This window comes from Tursiops truncatus, chromosome 19 (genome assembly GCF_011762595.2).
Source record: "Tursiops truncatus isolate mTurTru1 chromosome 19, mTurTru1.mat.Y, whole genome shotgun sequence".
NCBI lineage: Eukaryota > Metazoa > Chordata > Mammalia > Artiodactyla > Delphinidae > Tursiops > Tursiops truncatus.
The window spans coordinates 4,177,206-4,193,801 of NC_047052.1; the positions used below are offsets into that span (position 1 = coordinate 4,177,206).

Sequence of the window (16,596 nt, forward strand, 5' to 3'; positions counted from 1 at the left end):
TCTGGACAGGGCGTTCACTGACTCACGGGGACACTTTAGCCAACATCGCTTACGGAGGCTGCATACTCAGGACAGATAAGCCACTTGTACAGATCGGACCTGACCTGGCTCACGGATCACAATGCAGAACTCAACGCCGGGCTTCAGAACAGGCTCCTTATTCCACGTGTGGCTGGTTTACTGCTGGTGTGGGTTGCATCCCCCAAAGTTAATTTAGCTTTCGAAGTCCACATGTTCCATAAGAATTGTACATTATTTTAATGAGAGGCTAATGATGACTTCTAAGTAGCTAAGCAAATCAGAGTAGGGTTACAGGAGGGCAGGCGGGCCAAGGGGGCAACGTTAGAACTGCACGTTTTTATCATTTTTATACAAATATATATTTATTGAAGTATGTTGATTTACAATGTTGTGTTTCAGGTGTACAGCACAGTGATTCCGTTATATATGTGTATATATTCCTTTTCGGATAGTTTTCCCTTTAGATTATTACACAATACTGAGTATAGTTCCCTATGCTATACAGTACTATAATTTTAAAATTAAGCTCCGAACCTGCAGCGGCACATGGCTACAATTAGGAACAGAGGACGGTAAGAGGAACAGCTTCGGGGAGAGGCTTGGAGCACATAAGCCCGCTGCTCTGGGGACCCCAGCACACTACTGCGAGCGGCCTGCACAGGGCCTTCTGGAACCAGGGTGCCACGGGCACAGGAGCTGCCGGGAGCAGCTGACGTGTATGACGGCTCTCCTCTTCATCTCTTCCATCTCGAAAGGCTTCCTTTCCGCATCTGGAGGTGGCATCCGAGGCACAGGTAGGATGCTCGGTAGCAGGCAATGACTAGGATGCTCAGCCCTGACCCACGTCCGTCCCCTCCTTGAACTCAGCAATGCAGGGGACAAAACAACGGAGAGAGAGCTTACCTCCTCTTTTCTGCTCTTTGAAGATTTAAAAAAATTCCTTTATCCGAATCACTAGAGTTAATAACTTTGGAAATAGTAAACAAGAATCATCTGAGGGCTTGGGTAAGCTTTCAGGAACACGTCAGGCTTCCCCAAGGGCTTATTTTAATTCCAGCAGCCCAGTCCTGCCCACTTGAACTCCGGTTACTGGAAAAGGCATTTGCCATCAAAGAAACACCACACACGCAGCTTTAAACCAACTGTGTGATTTTTATTGATGGGCGACAACTTTATACTCCTAGCTATCACTAACTGTGTACAATTAGAGACGCGGCATCGTAGAAGAGCAGACAGCAGAATTAGACAGCAGACGCAGGGAATTATCAATCTTCATCATTTTGCCCATTTTTCATTATGTGTACACAGAAGCATGAATGCAATTTGAAATCTTTTAATGGCAATAAAGGTACAATCACCCACCTATGTGACTGACAGCTTAACTCCAAGTATTTGATCTGCAACGTGTACGTAAGCAGCTTCTCGTCGCACGATTATTAAAAGGTATTTTTCCTGTTAGGAACCAGCAACTCGTTTTATGTGTTTGTTTATCTTTTGAAGTAAGAACTATTTCTTCTCTGATAACTGGCTCATTTTTATCATTTATCAAAAACTAAAGGGTGAGGGAAGAAAGTGTGATGGATTAAAAAATTTATTTTTTTAAGGAAAGATAAAATTCATTTTCACAAATTTACAAGTGTTGTTGCTGGTGCAGGATTTATTCTACTATGCAGTTAGACTGGGAATCAAATGCAAGTTCCCCTTCTTACTCAGGAATTGGCATTGTTTCGGAAATGTGGATTTTGTGTTTTTGCTTAAATCAGGCGACAGTCTGTCTCGACCAGATGACTTTGATTTGGAAGCTAGAAGTCAACATGAACTATGTTGTGCACAAACCCCAGGCGTCTCCTTTCATTCTAGCCCATTTCTGCAACAGGAAGAAAGAGTTTCTCTCTAAAGAGCCACTAAAGAGAGGAGGGGAGTCGGTGAGAGCCGGTGCTCTACAAGCAGCGTCGGGCACACACAGCGGCGGCTACAGCAGGTCCACGCGGCGGTAATACAGGAGGTAGGCTGTGCGCTCGGCAGCGGGCTTCACCACCTGGTACTGGTTAATCACCTTGACCGTCTGGTCGTCGATGCGCAGCCAGCCATTGAGACCGATCTGGAAGACGTCCGTGGTGTAGTGGCCGCCCGTGGCGCTGCTGCCGTGGTGGTAGACCACTGCAAGAGAGGGCCCGGGCGCCCGTGAGAGCGGCTCCGCACACCAGCGCCTAAGGTGCCCGCCTGCCCCCGCCACAGACCTGCCTGTCCCACGAAAGGCCTGGCACCAAGGCAGGTGGGACAGAGAAGTGGGGTTATACAAAGCAATGCTGTTTCAACTCAAAACCGTTCAACAATTTACAATACAAAGTCATACATCTACATCTTAATAACATATTTAAAATGCTCAATACCTCACAAACTATGAAAGAAATGTCAACTAATGGGGTCGTCCCATCTGTCAGCCCTGTAGGCAGGCTCGTCAGCCGCCTTAAGACTTGATACAGGAGACAGTCCCCTAGGAAGGAGGACACAGAGACGCTCCCTGCAGAGCCATCAGCCAATGTCCCTCTGGGAACGCACACCGAGGCCCAAACATCAGGCCCTGATCCAGCCAATTCCACTTCTAGACTGTTCCAACAGAGTATCTGAATCTTGGACAAAGTGAAAACATGGAAAAGCCTATATTCACACTCGAAGGAATGCTGAGTGCATTACATTACAAGAAGGTGAATTTTTTCGTTGACCTGATTAAAAGTTTTTGGCGGTGTAAGAATATGCTTACGTTACATGAAAAAAACAAGAATCTGAGGTTTTCTGTGGACTGTCACCCGTGACAAGGACAGCACCGCCCCAGGAGGGTCGCCAGCGCAGTTAGCTGGGCTGACTGGGCAGTTGAGTCACCCTGCAGACACCGGTCATTGCTCTTTTTTTCTTTTAAAAAAAATTTCCAATTTTTCTACTACCATGTTTTAACAGAAAAAATTACCTGCCATGTACTTGTTCATTAAAATTGTGTAATTCAAACAGGAAGCCTTAGTCAGAGGTGTAAAACAAATATAACTGTCGGAAGATGATGAAAAGGTATTAAAGACAGTGGAAGGGCACATCCTCCCCCTTCTATGCAGAGAAGGGGCTGGGAGGTGGCTGGGCCAGCAGCAGACCTGACCCTGTGTGAGGGAAACAGCCTCCAGTGACATTCCGGGGAGGGGGGCTGCAGTGTGGCCAGGGTGAGCTGTGCGTTGCCGTGAGTGGCATGAAGGACAGTCACTTGGAGAGAGGGGCACAATCTGGTACGAAATTTCAGCAATAAATAGGCTGAACGTCAGCGCGCTCCCCCACTTGTAGGGACATCCAAATCCACCCAGAGCCGGGCTCTGCGCAGAGGCCATTCTGCTGGGGCTCAGAGAACACTGAGGCCCTGGCCCGCCGGGGACGAACGCGACTGGTCGCTGAGGGACAGCAAGACTGTTGGGCCATCAAGTGGGAAACCAGCAACGGAACCAGCAGCAGCTCACGGCTGCATCGAGTCCTGCAGGTCACAGAGATGGACAGGCTGCCGCAGGGCAAGGGGAGCCCCGACACCAGCATGTCCCTCTGACCCCAAATCCAGCTGTGGGGCGTCTGTCCTGGATTTTCACCTCTAAGACCTACCAGACTTGGTTTTGGTTTTTTTTTTTTTTTTTTTGGTTTTGGTTTTTTAAAGTGACCAGGTCAGTAGGATTTAAAGGACCTGTGGGTTTAACTGATTTGCGTTTCCTCTACGACGCTTCATTTTAAATATTCAGAAGAGAAGCGCTCTACCCGTATGCAGGTTTCTCAAGCAGCAGACCTGTACCTGTGTCACAGACGCCCGGCAAGCCCACGTCACAGAAGCAGAGCTGAGAATGAGTTTTCCAAAAGCTCACGCGCTATATTAACTGATTTTCTTTGTCCCGCAATCAAAACCATTTTTAAAAGCACCTCTTTACTCACAGTTTACAGAAAACTGCAACCAATCCGGTGACCGTATTTCTGAGATTAGAAGGCTCAGATTCAGGGGTGCAGGCGAGAGCGACTCCAGAAGAAGCCCCGGGCCGGGGCGGGCGGGAGTGGTAGGGGTGCACTCACACCAGGGCCCCCTGACCAGGAGACAAGACTTGCTAACCCTGCCCTTGATCATCACCTTGCCCTGACAGGGACCCCAGGGAGGCTGCAGGGAGACTCGGAGAAACACGTCATCACCCTGGGACCTCAGTGCCAAACCCCAGGGAGCCAGGCTGGACCCTGGGGGCCCTCTGGTCTCAGAGGAAGACCACAGAGAGACCTCCGAGCTGCCAGCCCAAGGCAGGTCAGGGGGAGGGTGGCTACACGCCGGGAGTGTGTTGCCCACCAGGTCCCAGCAGGCTGGGGTAAGGCCGTGATCAGCCACCTCCGGGGAGAAGAGCGAGTCGGAGGGAGCAGGTCCTGGTGGGAAGAAAGGGCCAACCGGGCCCAACACCTTCTAACCTGGCACCCGACCCACCCAACGACCAGGGCCCAATCCAACATCCCAAGAGCTCAGGGGTGGACGAGGGCAGGAGTGTGAAGCTCTGCTCTGCCGCTTAAGGGCACAGAGCGGCCAATGTTCCTCCACGAGTCTCAGTTTGTCCTTTTACAAAATGGGGATAGCGCCACATACCTCCCAGGACACTGTAAGGACTAACTGAGATAGTACATAGAAAGTACCCAGTGAAAAGGCTCCATGAGCGTGTGAGGGCCAACGAACAGCAGCCACTGCAGCCAGGCTCCGCCAGGCAACACAGAGGAGCGCGGGGGAGCAGCTGGAGAACGCTACGACCAACGGCCGGGGCGCAGACACGACTGCTGCCACCAGCAGCTCTTCAAAGACACAGAAGGCCTCAAAGGCGCAAAAGACTCGGCTGTGAAAGAGAAAGCAGGAGGGAAGGACAGGAGGCGGAGAACGTGGATGGGCTCCGCGGGGAGCCCGGGGGGGGGGGGGGGCAGGAGGTCGTGGGCGGCTAAGGAGCCCGCGCTCCCCTAGCCTGGCTGCGGCCACGCCTCAGCACCCACTCCTACAGGCACCGCGACCGCGGCAGGGAGGGTTCCCAGCCTGGCAACCCCACACCTCTGGCTCCAAGACAGAGACAGTCGTGTTAGACGACGTCTCACGTTGGGCTGAGCTTTTAGAGCCAAGAGAATAGTCTGTCAAATTCCAAACACACCAAATTTTAGGTAAAACGCACATTTTCAAATGATTTCCGGACTTATAAAGTCCACAGGGATACCAATAATCTATTCTCTACGTTAAGTGGCATTACAGCAAAATTGTGCCAGGGTATAAACCTTTTCATCGTTGCTTTCACAGGAAAATGTCGTACAAATTGACTTACCTGCAAATAGCCTATAGGTTCTGTGGCATTTAAAATTCTTATTTTTAACCCCTGGAGAGAGCAGTTCTGAAAAACAAAATATCAAGAGCTTTAATCTATAAAAGCGCTGACACACAGAGCTCCCAGAAAGGGGCAGACAGCAGCCTCCAATCAGCTAACCCACCCAGCGGACCAGGGAGATCAAACACAACTCCATCCCCCCATTTGCATAAAAACTGAGCAGCGAGGAAGACCAGCTGCAGGGTAGTAACGGAGGTCACCAGAGCCCACCCATCAGAGGACAGGGGCATATACTGAGCCTCTAGCCCATGCTAGAAACCCCTTACAAGCAGATGCTCTAAAAAATGGGAAAGAAAAAAACAAAAGCAAAGCTGCCCTGGAAAGCCTAAGGTTTAAAATGTTTTACACGTGAGTCAGACCACAAAACTCCAATCAACAGTAAGATGATTTTCGGCTGGCGTTTCTTCCCCTTTCCGGTCCTCAAACGGACCATGAACTGGCACAGGAGGCAAACCTATCAGCCGAAGGTGGCAACTCGTGAGAACAGGGCTGAGAGCCAGAGTCCGAATCTTAGGGGGAAGGAAATGCAACGCGCCTGGGTGCAGGTGAAGCGATGGTGATCCCAGGCCCACTGCCCGGCAGGTCCCAGTGCCGGGCAGCGTGGGGAGGGAGAAGGGAGGGGGACGGCAGTTTGCCCCTCCAGGAGACCAGGGACGACGGCCCATGTGCTCTTTTCTGCTCTCCAGGCCCCCGGACACTTTGAGCATCGCCTCTAGCTCGTTACGCTCCTGATCGAACTTCACTGTTGCACAGAACATTTCTCACAAATTCTGAAGCTTTCCTGGAAAGTTTTCCTTCAAGCTCACTTTTAGCAAGACAACCAGGTGCTTTCACCACGATGTGCCCAAGCTGCCGAGCCCCGGAGACCTGGCGGAGACCCGGGGCTGGGGCTGCAGCTCTAAGGCCGGGGTCCCTGCCGCCGTAGGGCAGGGGAAGCCCCGGGGCCCGCGGGAAACACTCCCCACCCGCTAAAAGGCCCAGTTAGGCAGGCTGCTCCACACAGCTGTTAACGCCTAGCGTGAGGAAGAGTATTTCCTACCACTGACCCATAAGCTTTTTATATTTAGTATTTTTCTCACCCAGTAATACTTTCATATGGCTTATTTTTGCCTTTATTTTTAAAAGGCCATTTTAGTGAGAAATTTTAACCTAAAGGTCTATTAACAGTCAAGAAATTTAAAACAAAAAAGTCATGAAAGAGCTTCTGAATCCTGACATGACACAGAAAGCGCTGAGGCATCAGGAAGCTGGCTGCTTCCAGGACTGCCGTCACAGACGCTCCTGCCTTACAGTCATTACCTTTACTAATTTCCAAGTCCACAGGATATTCAATGTTCTTGATAAGCTTCTGACATCCACCTGTCTTCTCGTAAACAAACCGTTTCAGGTGCAGCACGAGGACAGGAGGGAGCTTTTCCAGAGTCACCCTTCGACTGATCTCCACCTGAGACACATAAGCACACAGGAAACGCCATCTTACTCCGAGCGGCGGACGCCACCTCACCTCTCGCTCCAAGACTCAAATGTTCCGGGGCAATGCTTCTCAAAGCTTCCTGAGTCACAGGGTCTTTGGAGAATCGAATGGGATCTTTTGAGAGGTACTGACCTTCCTCTTAGAAAAGTGCATATATCCCTACAGACACAACTGCAGGGGGTCCCAAAGGTCCCCGAGCCAAGTTAAGAACCTTTGTCCTAGGGCATTAAATTGGCATAAACATTTAGAAGCTAACTTAGTAATACCTTGAATTACATATGTATTAACTTATTTTTTTAATAACTCTCACAGTACTGATAAAGCTGAAGGCAATGTGTTTCTTGAATTAGACGCTCTAGATAACTCCAAGGCTATTTAGTGTAACCACTGGTTTTATAACAGTTCCGCTTTTATCAATTCAAAATGCCCCTTATGAACTTTCACGGTCTACTGAACGCTGCTTTTTATTAAAATGCATCTTCACAAGCAAACTTAACCCCTTTATGTACTGTTCTCTGTATCTGCAAATGTGTTGATGCTTCCGGTATTTAGACGGAGAATACTTTCGGTAGAAGTACTTGTCCACATAACAATCCGAAAGACAGCGGCATATAATAAACACCCAGAAAGCTTTCGGAGGACTACACGCGTATCTGGCTGAAGGTACCTGAAGCGAGCCTAGCGGTCACCGCCACCTGGTTTATTAGTATTAGGGCTGAAGACCCTTTCGGGCCTGTCTTCCCACCCAGACTGAGGTCCCAGGCATGGAAATGGCCCGATCACCTCGACATTCCCATTGAGTCTCTGCAGTCCACTGTCTCACATCCAACAAGAATTGTGAATGAAGAAAAGCATGACTCCAGTTCCACAGTCAAAACCAGCGATGACGATGTAAGACTCCAGCTTCCTCACTTGTAAAATGATAGTCAGACTAAAGTACCTCTGGGATGGTTTCTCAGTGCTAGTGACGCGCGATTCTGTTCGTTAAGGGGCTAATCTCAAATCCTTAACTGAGTGTTCCGGGTTTCCAGAGAAACTGAGTCACACTTTCTAACACCCAACAAACCCAGACCTTTTTGTTTAGCTAGTATTTTGTATAATCATATTTTCCCACAATCTTCCTGTGTTCCCACAGAAAAACAACTTTTGACCTAAAAACCTAATAAAATTCAAGTAGGTACTTTGAAAAGTAAATTAAAAAATCACATTCCAGAAAATGTGTTACTTGCTCTTCACAGACATATGCTGTACAAGCTCGTTCCTCAGACACCTGCTTCCACAGCCATGGAGCGAGAACGGCCAGCAGCCTTCTCTGCCGTCTTCAAGGCTCCACCGAGATGCCATTTCTTCCGTGACTCCTTCCTGCAAACCTGCCACCTAGAATCCATCACCTTTTCCTCACCCTCCTCTGACCCCGGGCCAACAACCACAGCCGCTGCTACCTCAGTCATCGCGCCCCACCCACCTCTGCCCAAACAGCAGTTTAACTGCAGCAGGGGCAAACGAGGAGAACAGACATATCCCCAGAGGGCTGTCCTGGGAGCGCAGGGACAGGGTGCCCCCCTCCCCAGCAGGATCAGTGGCTCCAGTGGGGAGGGGCCAGGATGGCGAGTCCACCTCTGGAGTCATGGCTGCCCCAGATGAGCAGGTGGACAGTCCCACAGCCAGTACGTGACCCGGCCTCCCGAGAACAAGTACCCACTCTCTCTCTCCCGTTAAGTTCCACCATTTCTCTAAGGAAAAACTGCCGGGATTCTCTTCCGGCTCCTACCACTTTTACTTTTTGAACAAAATTGTCCACGAGAAGCAATTAGAAAACACGGGGTAGAGCTAGGCCTAACTTCTGCAGATGCCCCGAGAGGTTGGCTTGACCAACCCACAGCAGACGGACAGAAGCTCTCCACACCCCGCCTCTGCTCCTCTTCACGTGGATGGAGCCCGAGCTGCGAGGCAAGGGCAGGGCCCTTGGCCCCACGAGGTGCTGGCAGGTTTCCTACACTGGGCCGTGCTGGTTCACCCTGTAGCCATCACACACGGCTACTGAAATCGGGCCTCACAGGAACACTCTGAAGTGTTCAAAAAGGCACCGCCCTAGCCAGTCTACATTCATCTCCCCAACACACCTCTATGAATGCACAGCCACGACCTAGGATACAAAACGGAGAAGGCGCGCTCTACTGCGGACGAGAAGTCGGGCCTAACTGGCGCATCTGGACGGCCAGCAGCTAACAAGCCCTCAGAGAGCAGAGAATTATCGCCTCTCTCGACGGAGCTGACGTGCTTCCTCTTGACTCCTGAACGCTGAAAGACTCAAGACTTTATCTTTTTCTCAGATCAAATCAAAGAGTAACAGGCACCAGAACAATTACTTTCTATGTTTCAATGTCCTTGAAGATCTGCAGTCAAATGCAAACCAGATCAGAACATCTTTTAGAACATCTTTTATATCCTAACCATCTCATGAAATTGTGCTCTATGGTATCAGGAATGTGAACGAGCTATCGGCCTTTGTCAGAGGTGGTATTCACTCTACGGTGCCATGACTGGATGGCCAGCAAATGAAACACAGCTCAGAATAAATAACCCCAAAGATCGTGACCTGTGTTTCATGACTTAGAGCCAAGCGAAGTTGGGAGGATCAACCATTTCATTCTCAGAATGTGGAAACTTCCAGTCCAAAAAAAAAAGGTAAGCAACCGATTTGAGAGGCAGAGCTGAAACCCACTTCTCCTCATTCCAGAGTCTGTGCTCTTTCGCCCACCCCAGAGGGCCTCTGGATAAAGGTGCAAGACCAACTGTGAACGTACCTCTTGTTTGGTTTTGGTGGTATAACCCTGGACAGACTCTCGTGCCACCAGGCTTTCCAACGCGTCCTGGACGGTGCGTACCTTGTCCGACTGGATGTCCAGCTGCAGCGTGAAGAACGGCTGCAGGGTGGCAGATTCTTTTGAACTCTGCTGGTAAACCACAGACCTGAAAGTGGAAAACACACCGCATCTAAGAGCTCGCCTTCCCACTCGCCCTGAGGTTATATGCAGCAGGACAAGAGGAACAAACACTGCAAGCGAGATTATTCAGTATCGCTGCCAGAAGACCAGAGAGAACAGAAATGCTAAAAACACACTGAAGAATTTTAAAATAATTCCACTCAATACCACCTCGAAAGAATTTCTAGCAACTCAATCCACCAGCTGAAAATTTTCCCAGCTTAATAGCTCTGGAAGAAGACCTATTTCACCTTCCAAACACCCCCCCTCCACTTTATTTAATGCACAGATTAGCAAAGGAGACAATCTTCCCAGAGTCAAAATGCTGACACTTTTTATCCTCTCAGGCGTCACAGCCTGTTGTAATAAAAAAGAGGAAACCCTGAGGTAAAAAGAATGATTTGGATAGCAATTCCCCTATGAAAACGACTTTACAAAGGAAGGGGAGCAGGGTGTGTGCGACAGGAAAGTGGCCACCACCCTCAAGGAGGCGGCTGCCAGCTAAGCCTTGCTTCCTTAGCTGGGTGTTCATCTCACTTTTCTTTGTCCAAGTCTTTCTGAGTAAAAATTTGTGTTGGGCCCACGTCTCACGTAGCCTCAGCAAGGAGATGTCCAGGAGTTCAACGTGGGATTGTCTCTCTGCAGCCTGAGTGCCCCAGTTTATACACGAATAAAAGGGGTGGACAGGTAGTCAGACTGCGGCGAAGGGCAGGTGAGCGGCTCTCTTGCCAGCTTTCCGTCTCACACACTGCTTTCCCGACACACAGCACAGGAAGCACCTCCAGCCTCCCTGTGAGGAGGAAGCCTTGAGGGGGCGGCCGTTCCCTTGGTTCCAGAGAGGAATAGTGGGAAAATAGTGGGAACCGCAGTAATGGGCCTGGACTTTACCAAAAGGGTGGACAAGGTGGAGTAAAGTGCTGGTCTTTCTGGGGTAACTGGAAAAGCACCAAAAGAGCACGAATTTGGGCTTCCCTGGTGGCGCAGTGGTTGAGAGTCCACCTGCCTATGCAGGGAACGCGGGTTCGCGCCCCGGTCCAGGAAGATCCCACATGCCGCGGAGCGGCTGGGCCCGTGAGCCATGGCCGCTGAGCCTGCGCGTCCGGAGCCTGTGCTCTGCAATGGGAGAGGCCACAGCAGTGAGAGGCCCGCGTACCGCAAAAAAAAAACAAAAAAAAAACAAAAACAAAAAAACAAAAGAGCGTGAATTTTAGGAGAAAACCTTTCCGTTGGTCTGAATAAAGAATTCATTCTTTATTGAATGAATAAAGAGTTGGGAGCTTGGGAGTTCCCTGGTGGTCCAGTGATTAGGATTCCGTGCTTCCACTGCTAGGGGCCTGGGTTCAATCCCTGGTCGGGGAAATAAGATCCCGCAGGCCACACACCATTAAGAATCATGCTCAATGGTGCCTACTACACACACAAAAGCAGCTCCTAAGTTACAAGGAGTAGTTCTGTATCTTTGTTTTACAGTTTAAAAAAAAAAAATCAACACCCAATTTCAATGCAAAGGGCCTACAGAGGCTGAGGCTGCAGGGCCATGAAGAGTCAGCTGGGGCAAGCCAGAAATTTCTCCAAAGTGGATTCTGGTTTTTCCCACTGCTTATTCTCAAACGCATCTGGGATCTTTGTGGCCTTGCAATCCGGTTGCTGTGCCATCCCACAAACACGGAGCCCTCGACACAGCCGCTGGGCCGTGCCCTCGTTTCTCCCCCACCCTCAGTGAGCACCCCGAGGGGGACAACATCAGGCTGCTCGGCTAACAAAGAGTTAAGGGCGCAGACACAGCCTCCTCTCACTGCTGGTCACCCAACTGGAGCCCCGCTTTCCTCTCCCAGAAGGGCCCTTCCCGAGGCTCTGCATCTGGCGAGAACGAGCTGCAGCCCCAGTGGTGGGGCTGGGCGTCGGGAGGCTGACACGAGCTCCACAACAGAAGAGGCCTGCCAAGTCGAGCTCACAGCGAGGGCACAGAAATGACAGGTTCAGTGTCGTGTGACCAGCTTGGGAGGGGGTCGGGCACGTGTCTGAGGATTTCATCAGCCTGTTGCAAGGTGCTCAACCTAAACTGTTTTAGAGCAGAGAGACTGAGCTGCCTTTCGATGCCTTGAAAAGGGTGTTACTTCTTGTTCTGGGATGACGAAAGGCTAAGAGGCTCACTAAAAAAACCAAAAACACACTCCTGTAGGTGAAGCTGTAAGGTCTTCAGAAGGAAATCATGCTATAATGCGGTCCTTTCAGACTCTGGATGAGTAAGGAGGTCCTCGGAGTCAGTGCAAGTTCTACTGAACTCCACATAATGGTGGTACTGAACGGCTCTAACGTAAACAAGTAAAAACCTTCTAGGGCTTCCCTGGTGGCGCAGTGGTTGAGAATCTGCCTGCTAATGCAGAGGACACGGGTTCGAGCCCTGGTCTGGGAAGATCCCACATTGCCGCGGAGCAACTAGGCCCGTGAGCCACAACTACTGAGCCTGCGCGTCTGGAGCCTGTGCTCCTCAACAAGAGAGGCCGCGACAGTGAGAGGCCCGCGCACCACAATGAAGAGTGGCCCCCGCTTGCCACAACTGGAGAAAGCCCTCGCACAGAAATGAAGACCCAACACAGCCAAAATGAAATAAACAAATGTGGGTTAAAAAAAAAAAAAAAAACTTTCTAGGACTCCATGAATGAGCAAAGGGCAGCCAGTTTGAGGGAACTGGGGCAGGGGAGGTGCCCAGGTACTCCAGAAGGCCACACGTCCTCCTCTGTGTACAAGCAGCTCCCTCTGCACTCTCTAAGCTTCCGAGCTCACCTGGCTCCCGTGCCTACAATTCCTCCAATCAGATGCATGAATTTCTTCTCTTAACAAAACATGTATTTCCATTAACTTGTCTTTCTCTTCCTACCCGGCTGTGAGCAGCTGGATGGAGGGAATGTCAGTGTCACTGAGGGGTGGGGAGCCCCTGGCAGACAGGCGGGGGCAGCGCCCTCTGCAGGAAGCCGCCGTGGGTCGTGTGAGAGCCGTGGGGCCGGCAGGACGAGCGTCAGCAAGTCCAAGAACAGAGCGGGCACAGGGAGCAAAGGCAAACCACCCAGTCCCAAATTTCTTAGGACAAATCTTACACCTCCCCCCTCCAGCAAAATGGCAAAACCCTGAAAAAGGCAAATGCTAAATTATTCCAGAAAAGCTTAAAACCTGATGTGGCCACCAAAAATGCCAGTGATGGGGGTCTGAACAAAATCCGCCTGGCGAGTGACCGAAGTCTTGTTTCGGGGGCCCACTTGCTCCCATTCGTCCTCACTTCCTTCGCCTGGCTCTTCTTGCTCGTCTTCGTTCACTGAGTGGCTTCTGGGTCCATTGGAAACAGTAAGTTCTGAAAAGCAGACTCTGCTTAGGCTACTATTCACACAAAGAGCAAAAAACAAAAGTTCTACATAAACCACCTCCACAGGTTTGTCCACTGGAGCTTTAAAGTGAGATCAGGGTGTATTCTACACTGAGGACAAAAGCAATGTGTGCGATGCTACAGCATCTCCCTGCTGGTGTGATCGGCGACAGAAGATGCCGTGGGACACCTGGAGAAGAACTCAGGTGGGACGGGGAGGCCGACTCTACTGTGTAACTGCAGTCGGACTCCATCATTTGCGAAAGAACTCGGGTCACGTGGGAGAGCCACCCCTATCTCAGGAGACCCATGCTTTACCATTTGGGGTGAACTAAACTGCCATGTGCAACTTGATTTTGAATCCCTTGGGGAAAAATGTCATGGGGGGCTGGGGAAGTAGAAAGAGAGATCAATAAGGACAACACGGTAGCAACTGTGGAATCCAGTGGTTATGCAGGCAACCGACCTATTCTTTCAGTTTTTCTCTACGTGTAATCATTTTCCTAATTACAAATTGAAGGGCAAAAAGCAGAGGTTCTGGAAATACATTTATGTATTTGAAATATACAAACACAACATTCTCAATGGTACACAATAAGCAATGTAAAAGTAACTAGTTATCATAATGAGTAAATAAGTGATTTTTGAAGGGCGAATGACTGTTGGGGGGAAAGGCAGCTTACTATATGAGCATATATATAGCATTTGTTTAAGAATAATTCTTAAGAAAATGTTCTACCCAATTCTGTAGCAAGCACACCATAACCTACTTTCATTATTTGGTGAGAGAAGTTTCTTCAGGTTCAGCATTTCCTCGTGAAGTCCATTTAGAATGAAGCCTAAGTACTCCTCAGCATCTTCTTGTCGACCCTGAGAAGGTCAAACAGGGTCACGTTAATCTTAACCAATTACTCTTCAACACCTGCACGGAATGTGTTACCTGCATATACAAACTATGCCTTCTCTTCAATTTTCAGTAAGATTTAACATAAAGTGTTTCTCAAAAATCACATGAATTTTTCTTTGGACAGTTAAGATGTGTGAAGTGGGGAAGATTGGGTGTGCGAGCGGGGGAGGATTAAATATCTCTAAGCAATAGAACAGGGATTTCTTTTTAATTTTGCTTTTCTGTATTTTCGAAATTTTCTACAATAAGTATACGTTACCTTTATAAGAAAAAAGTTATTTTATAAGTTGCTTTTTTGTTTAAATGAAATAGAATGCACAACCCCGGGGGTTACCATTCCCACTGCAAGTTGTAAAATTAGCAGCCCCGTATGTCTCCTTTTATTTTCGATGATGGGCAACCACAGGAGAAAGGACCCAAATTATACGTGAAAAACTCTATTGATTTAAAGACTTAGCTGCCTGCTTTACACACACACATCAGCACAACCATTCGCAGATGAATCACACAATATGGTCCCACACTAGCTGTATAACCTTACATTGGTTTCATCTGATTATATAATTTATCATGATTGGTTCATATTTCGTTCTTTGGAGCATAACGGCGTGAGTGTTCCAAGGACTGCTTGCGGTCTCTGAGTAGATCTGTTTGCTCCAATGGAACCATAGCTGTGGACGGGGCTGTGTGGTGTGAGTGTGTCTGTGGGAAAGGGCAGAGGCTGGCACAGCCCAAGATGCAGAAGAGAGTTAACAGTGCTGGGAAAGGCCTGCTTGCTGGGTTGGTCCTTGGCCGGCATCCGGGGACTTGGATTTCAGGAGGGCTCCCGCCATTCCAGGAACTGAAAAGGGAGCGCGCCCAATTGTGCCAACAGTGTGGTTTGTGCTGAGCACTGGCTCTCCCCCCAGGAGTCTGTGCGAGGCAGAGGGCAGGGTGCCTATGTGACCAGCCCCCAGCAAAACCCTAGGACACTGAGCTGCTGAGGAGCTTCCCTGGTGGACCACAAGCCACACAGCGGCCACAGTCTGCTGTGGGAGGAACTGAGTGCGTCCTGTGTGACTACACCGGAGAGGAGTCTCGAGGTTTCCTGCAGACGCTGCCCGAGTCTTCACTCTGTGCTGATTTTGCTTTGTGTCCTTGGGCTGTACTGAATCCGAACTGAGGGTAACAGCTCCTGAGTCCCGTGAGACCTTCTAGCGAATCCGCAACCCTGAGGGTGGTCCTGCAGACCCCACCAAGCCACAAGTAATGTAACTTCGAAAGCTGCGGGATCTCAGCGCTGCTCAGCCACCAGAAGCATCCTGAGCTTTACCTCTGCTCCCCCTGAGCCGGGGGCCCGCCCCTGGCTCCTACAGCATCTGTACGCTCATCTGTCTTAGTACTTCAAGTACTAACTCCCCTACTGGACGAGGCGCTCTTTGGAGCAGAGGGCACCGTTTACTCCATGCCCGCCTTCCTAACACTAGCAACACCCCCAAATCCTGAGCTTAACAGCAAAGGCTACGCCACGGGCACGTGAAGAGCCCCTGGTGGTATGCTGCTGCAGTGCCCTGAGTATTCCCTCTTCTTCGAAACAAAGGCGCTGCAAACAATACTACTTTAGTCAGTTTTAACACAATTTTCTTGAATATTTCCTAAAGAATTCCCCTTTTCTAGCATCATTTCAATTGATTGTACTGACTCATCACGAACTCTGTCGGGGAGGAAAGAAACGCTCCAGTTAACTGTGCAAAGGCTGCCCCTGATTTACCCTGAACGCCGTCAGGGCCCTTTTCAAGACCTCCGTGGCCCTTGGCCCCATGCCTTCAGCAGCAAAGTGTATGATTAAAAATGACGGCCCCGAGGGAGTGTGGAGAAGATGCAGCACTCCTGAATGCCCCCGTCCCTGCTGCAGGGCAGTCCGTGTGGAAGTGAAGGAGCTAACTCCACTGCCAGGCTCTGCCACTTCTTAGCTGTGACCTTGGACAGTGACTTCCCTTTTCTCAAATGGAACAAGCAGACATTAATCACACTTTATTCACAGGGTTAAGTAAGTTAACGGATGGAACGAACTTACAGCAGTGGTTGGTCACAGTAAATGACACGAGTTGTCTCTGATTACCATCATTATCATCCCATACTCTAATTCATCCTAGCAACTGACTCCAGAGCAAGCCTAGATCCACTGAACACCCACTTAATCGCCGCAGTGCAAGCAGAGGGCAAGCACTGAATACGCAACAGGTAAGAAACAAGCTACGCAGCGGCAGCCCCAACCTTTTCGGACAGGCTCGACTTGATAACTGTCAGCAGTCTATAAATGTACGTGGGCTCAAAGGCAGCTCCCGGGCGGACGTCCCTCACGGCTTTATCCCCAGGAGCTGCAACGGAAACAGGACACAGATCTTTACAACTGAAGAAGTCTTAACATGACAAAAGGCATACTCATCACAACT

The 16,596-nt window shown here is 49.8% G+C and overlaps 1 protein-coding gene across 1 annotated transcript in view; it reads right to left on the bottom strand.

Moving 5' to 3' along the window:
- Window positions 1-1,338: 1,338 nt before the first annotated feature.
- Window positions 1,339-16,596, bottom strand: part of USP10 (ubiquitin specific peptidase 10) — a 69,414-nt gene continuing 54,156 nt past the window's right edge. Inside the window, exons 8-14 of the mRNA XM_019940095.3 lie at window positions 16,418-16,521; window positions 14,025-14,124; window positions 13,065-13,242; window positions 9,714-9,879; window positions 6,732-6,876; window positions 5,373-5,438; window positions 1,339-2,181 (exon numbers count right to left, since the gene is read on the bottom strand). Coding sequence (XP_019795654.1) covers window positions 1,994-2,181; window positions 5,373-5,438; window positions 6,732-6,876; window positions 9,714-9,879; window positions 13,065-13,242; window positions 14,025-14,124; window positions 16,418-16,521 — 947 coding nt within the window. The 3' untranslated portion in view covers window positions 1,339-1,993. The remainder of the gene's footprint in view (window positions 2,182-5,372; window positions 5,439-6,731; window positions 6,877-9,713; window positions 9,880-13,064; window positions 13,243-14,024; window positions 14,125-16,417; window positions 16,522-16,596) is intronic.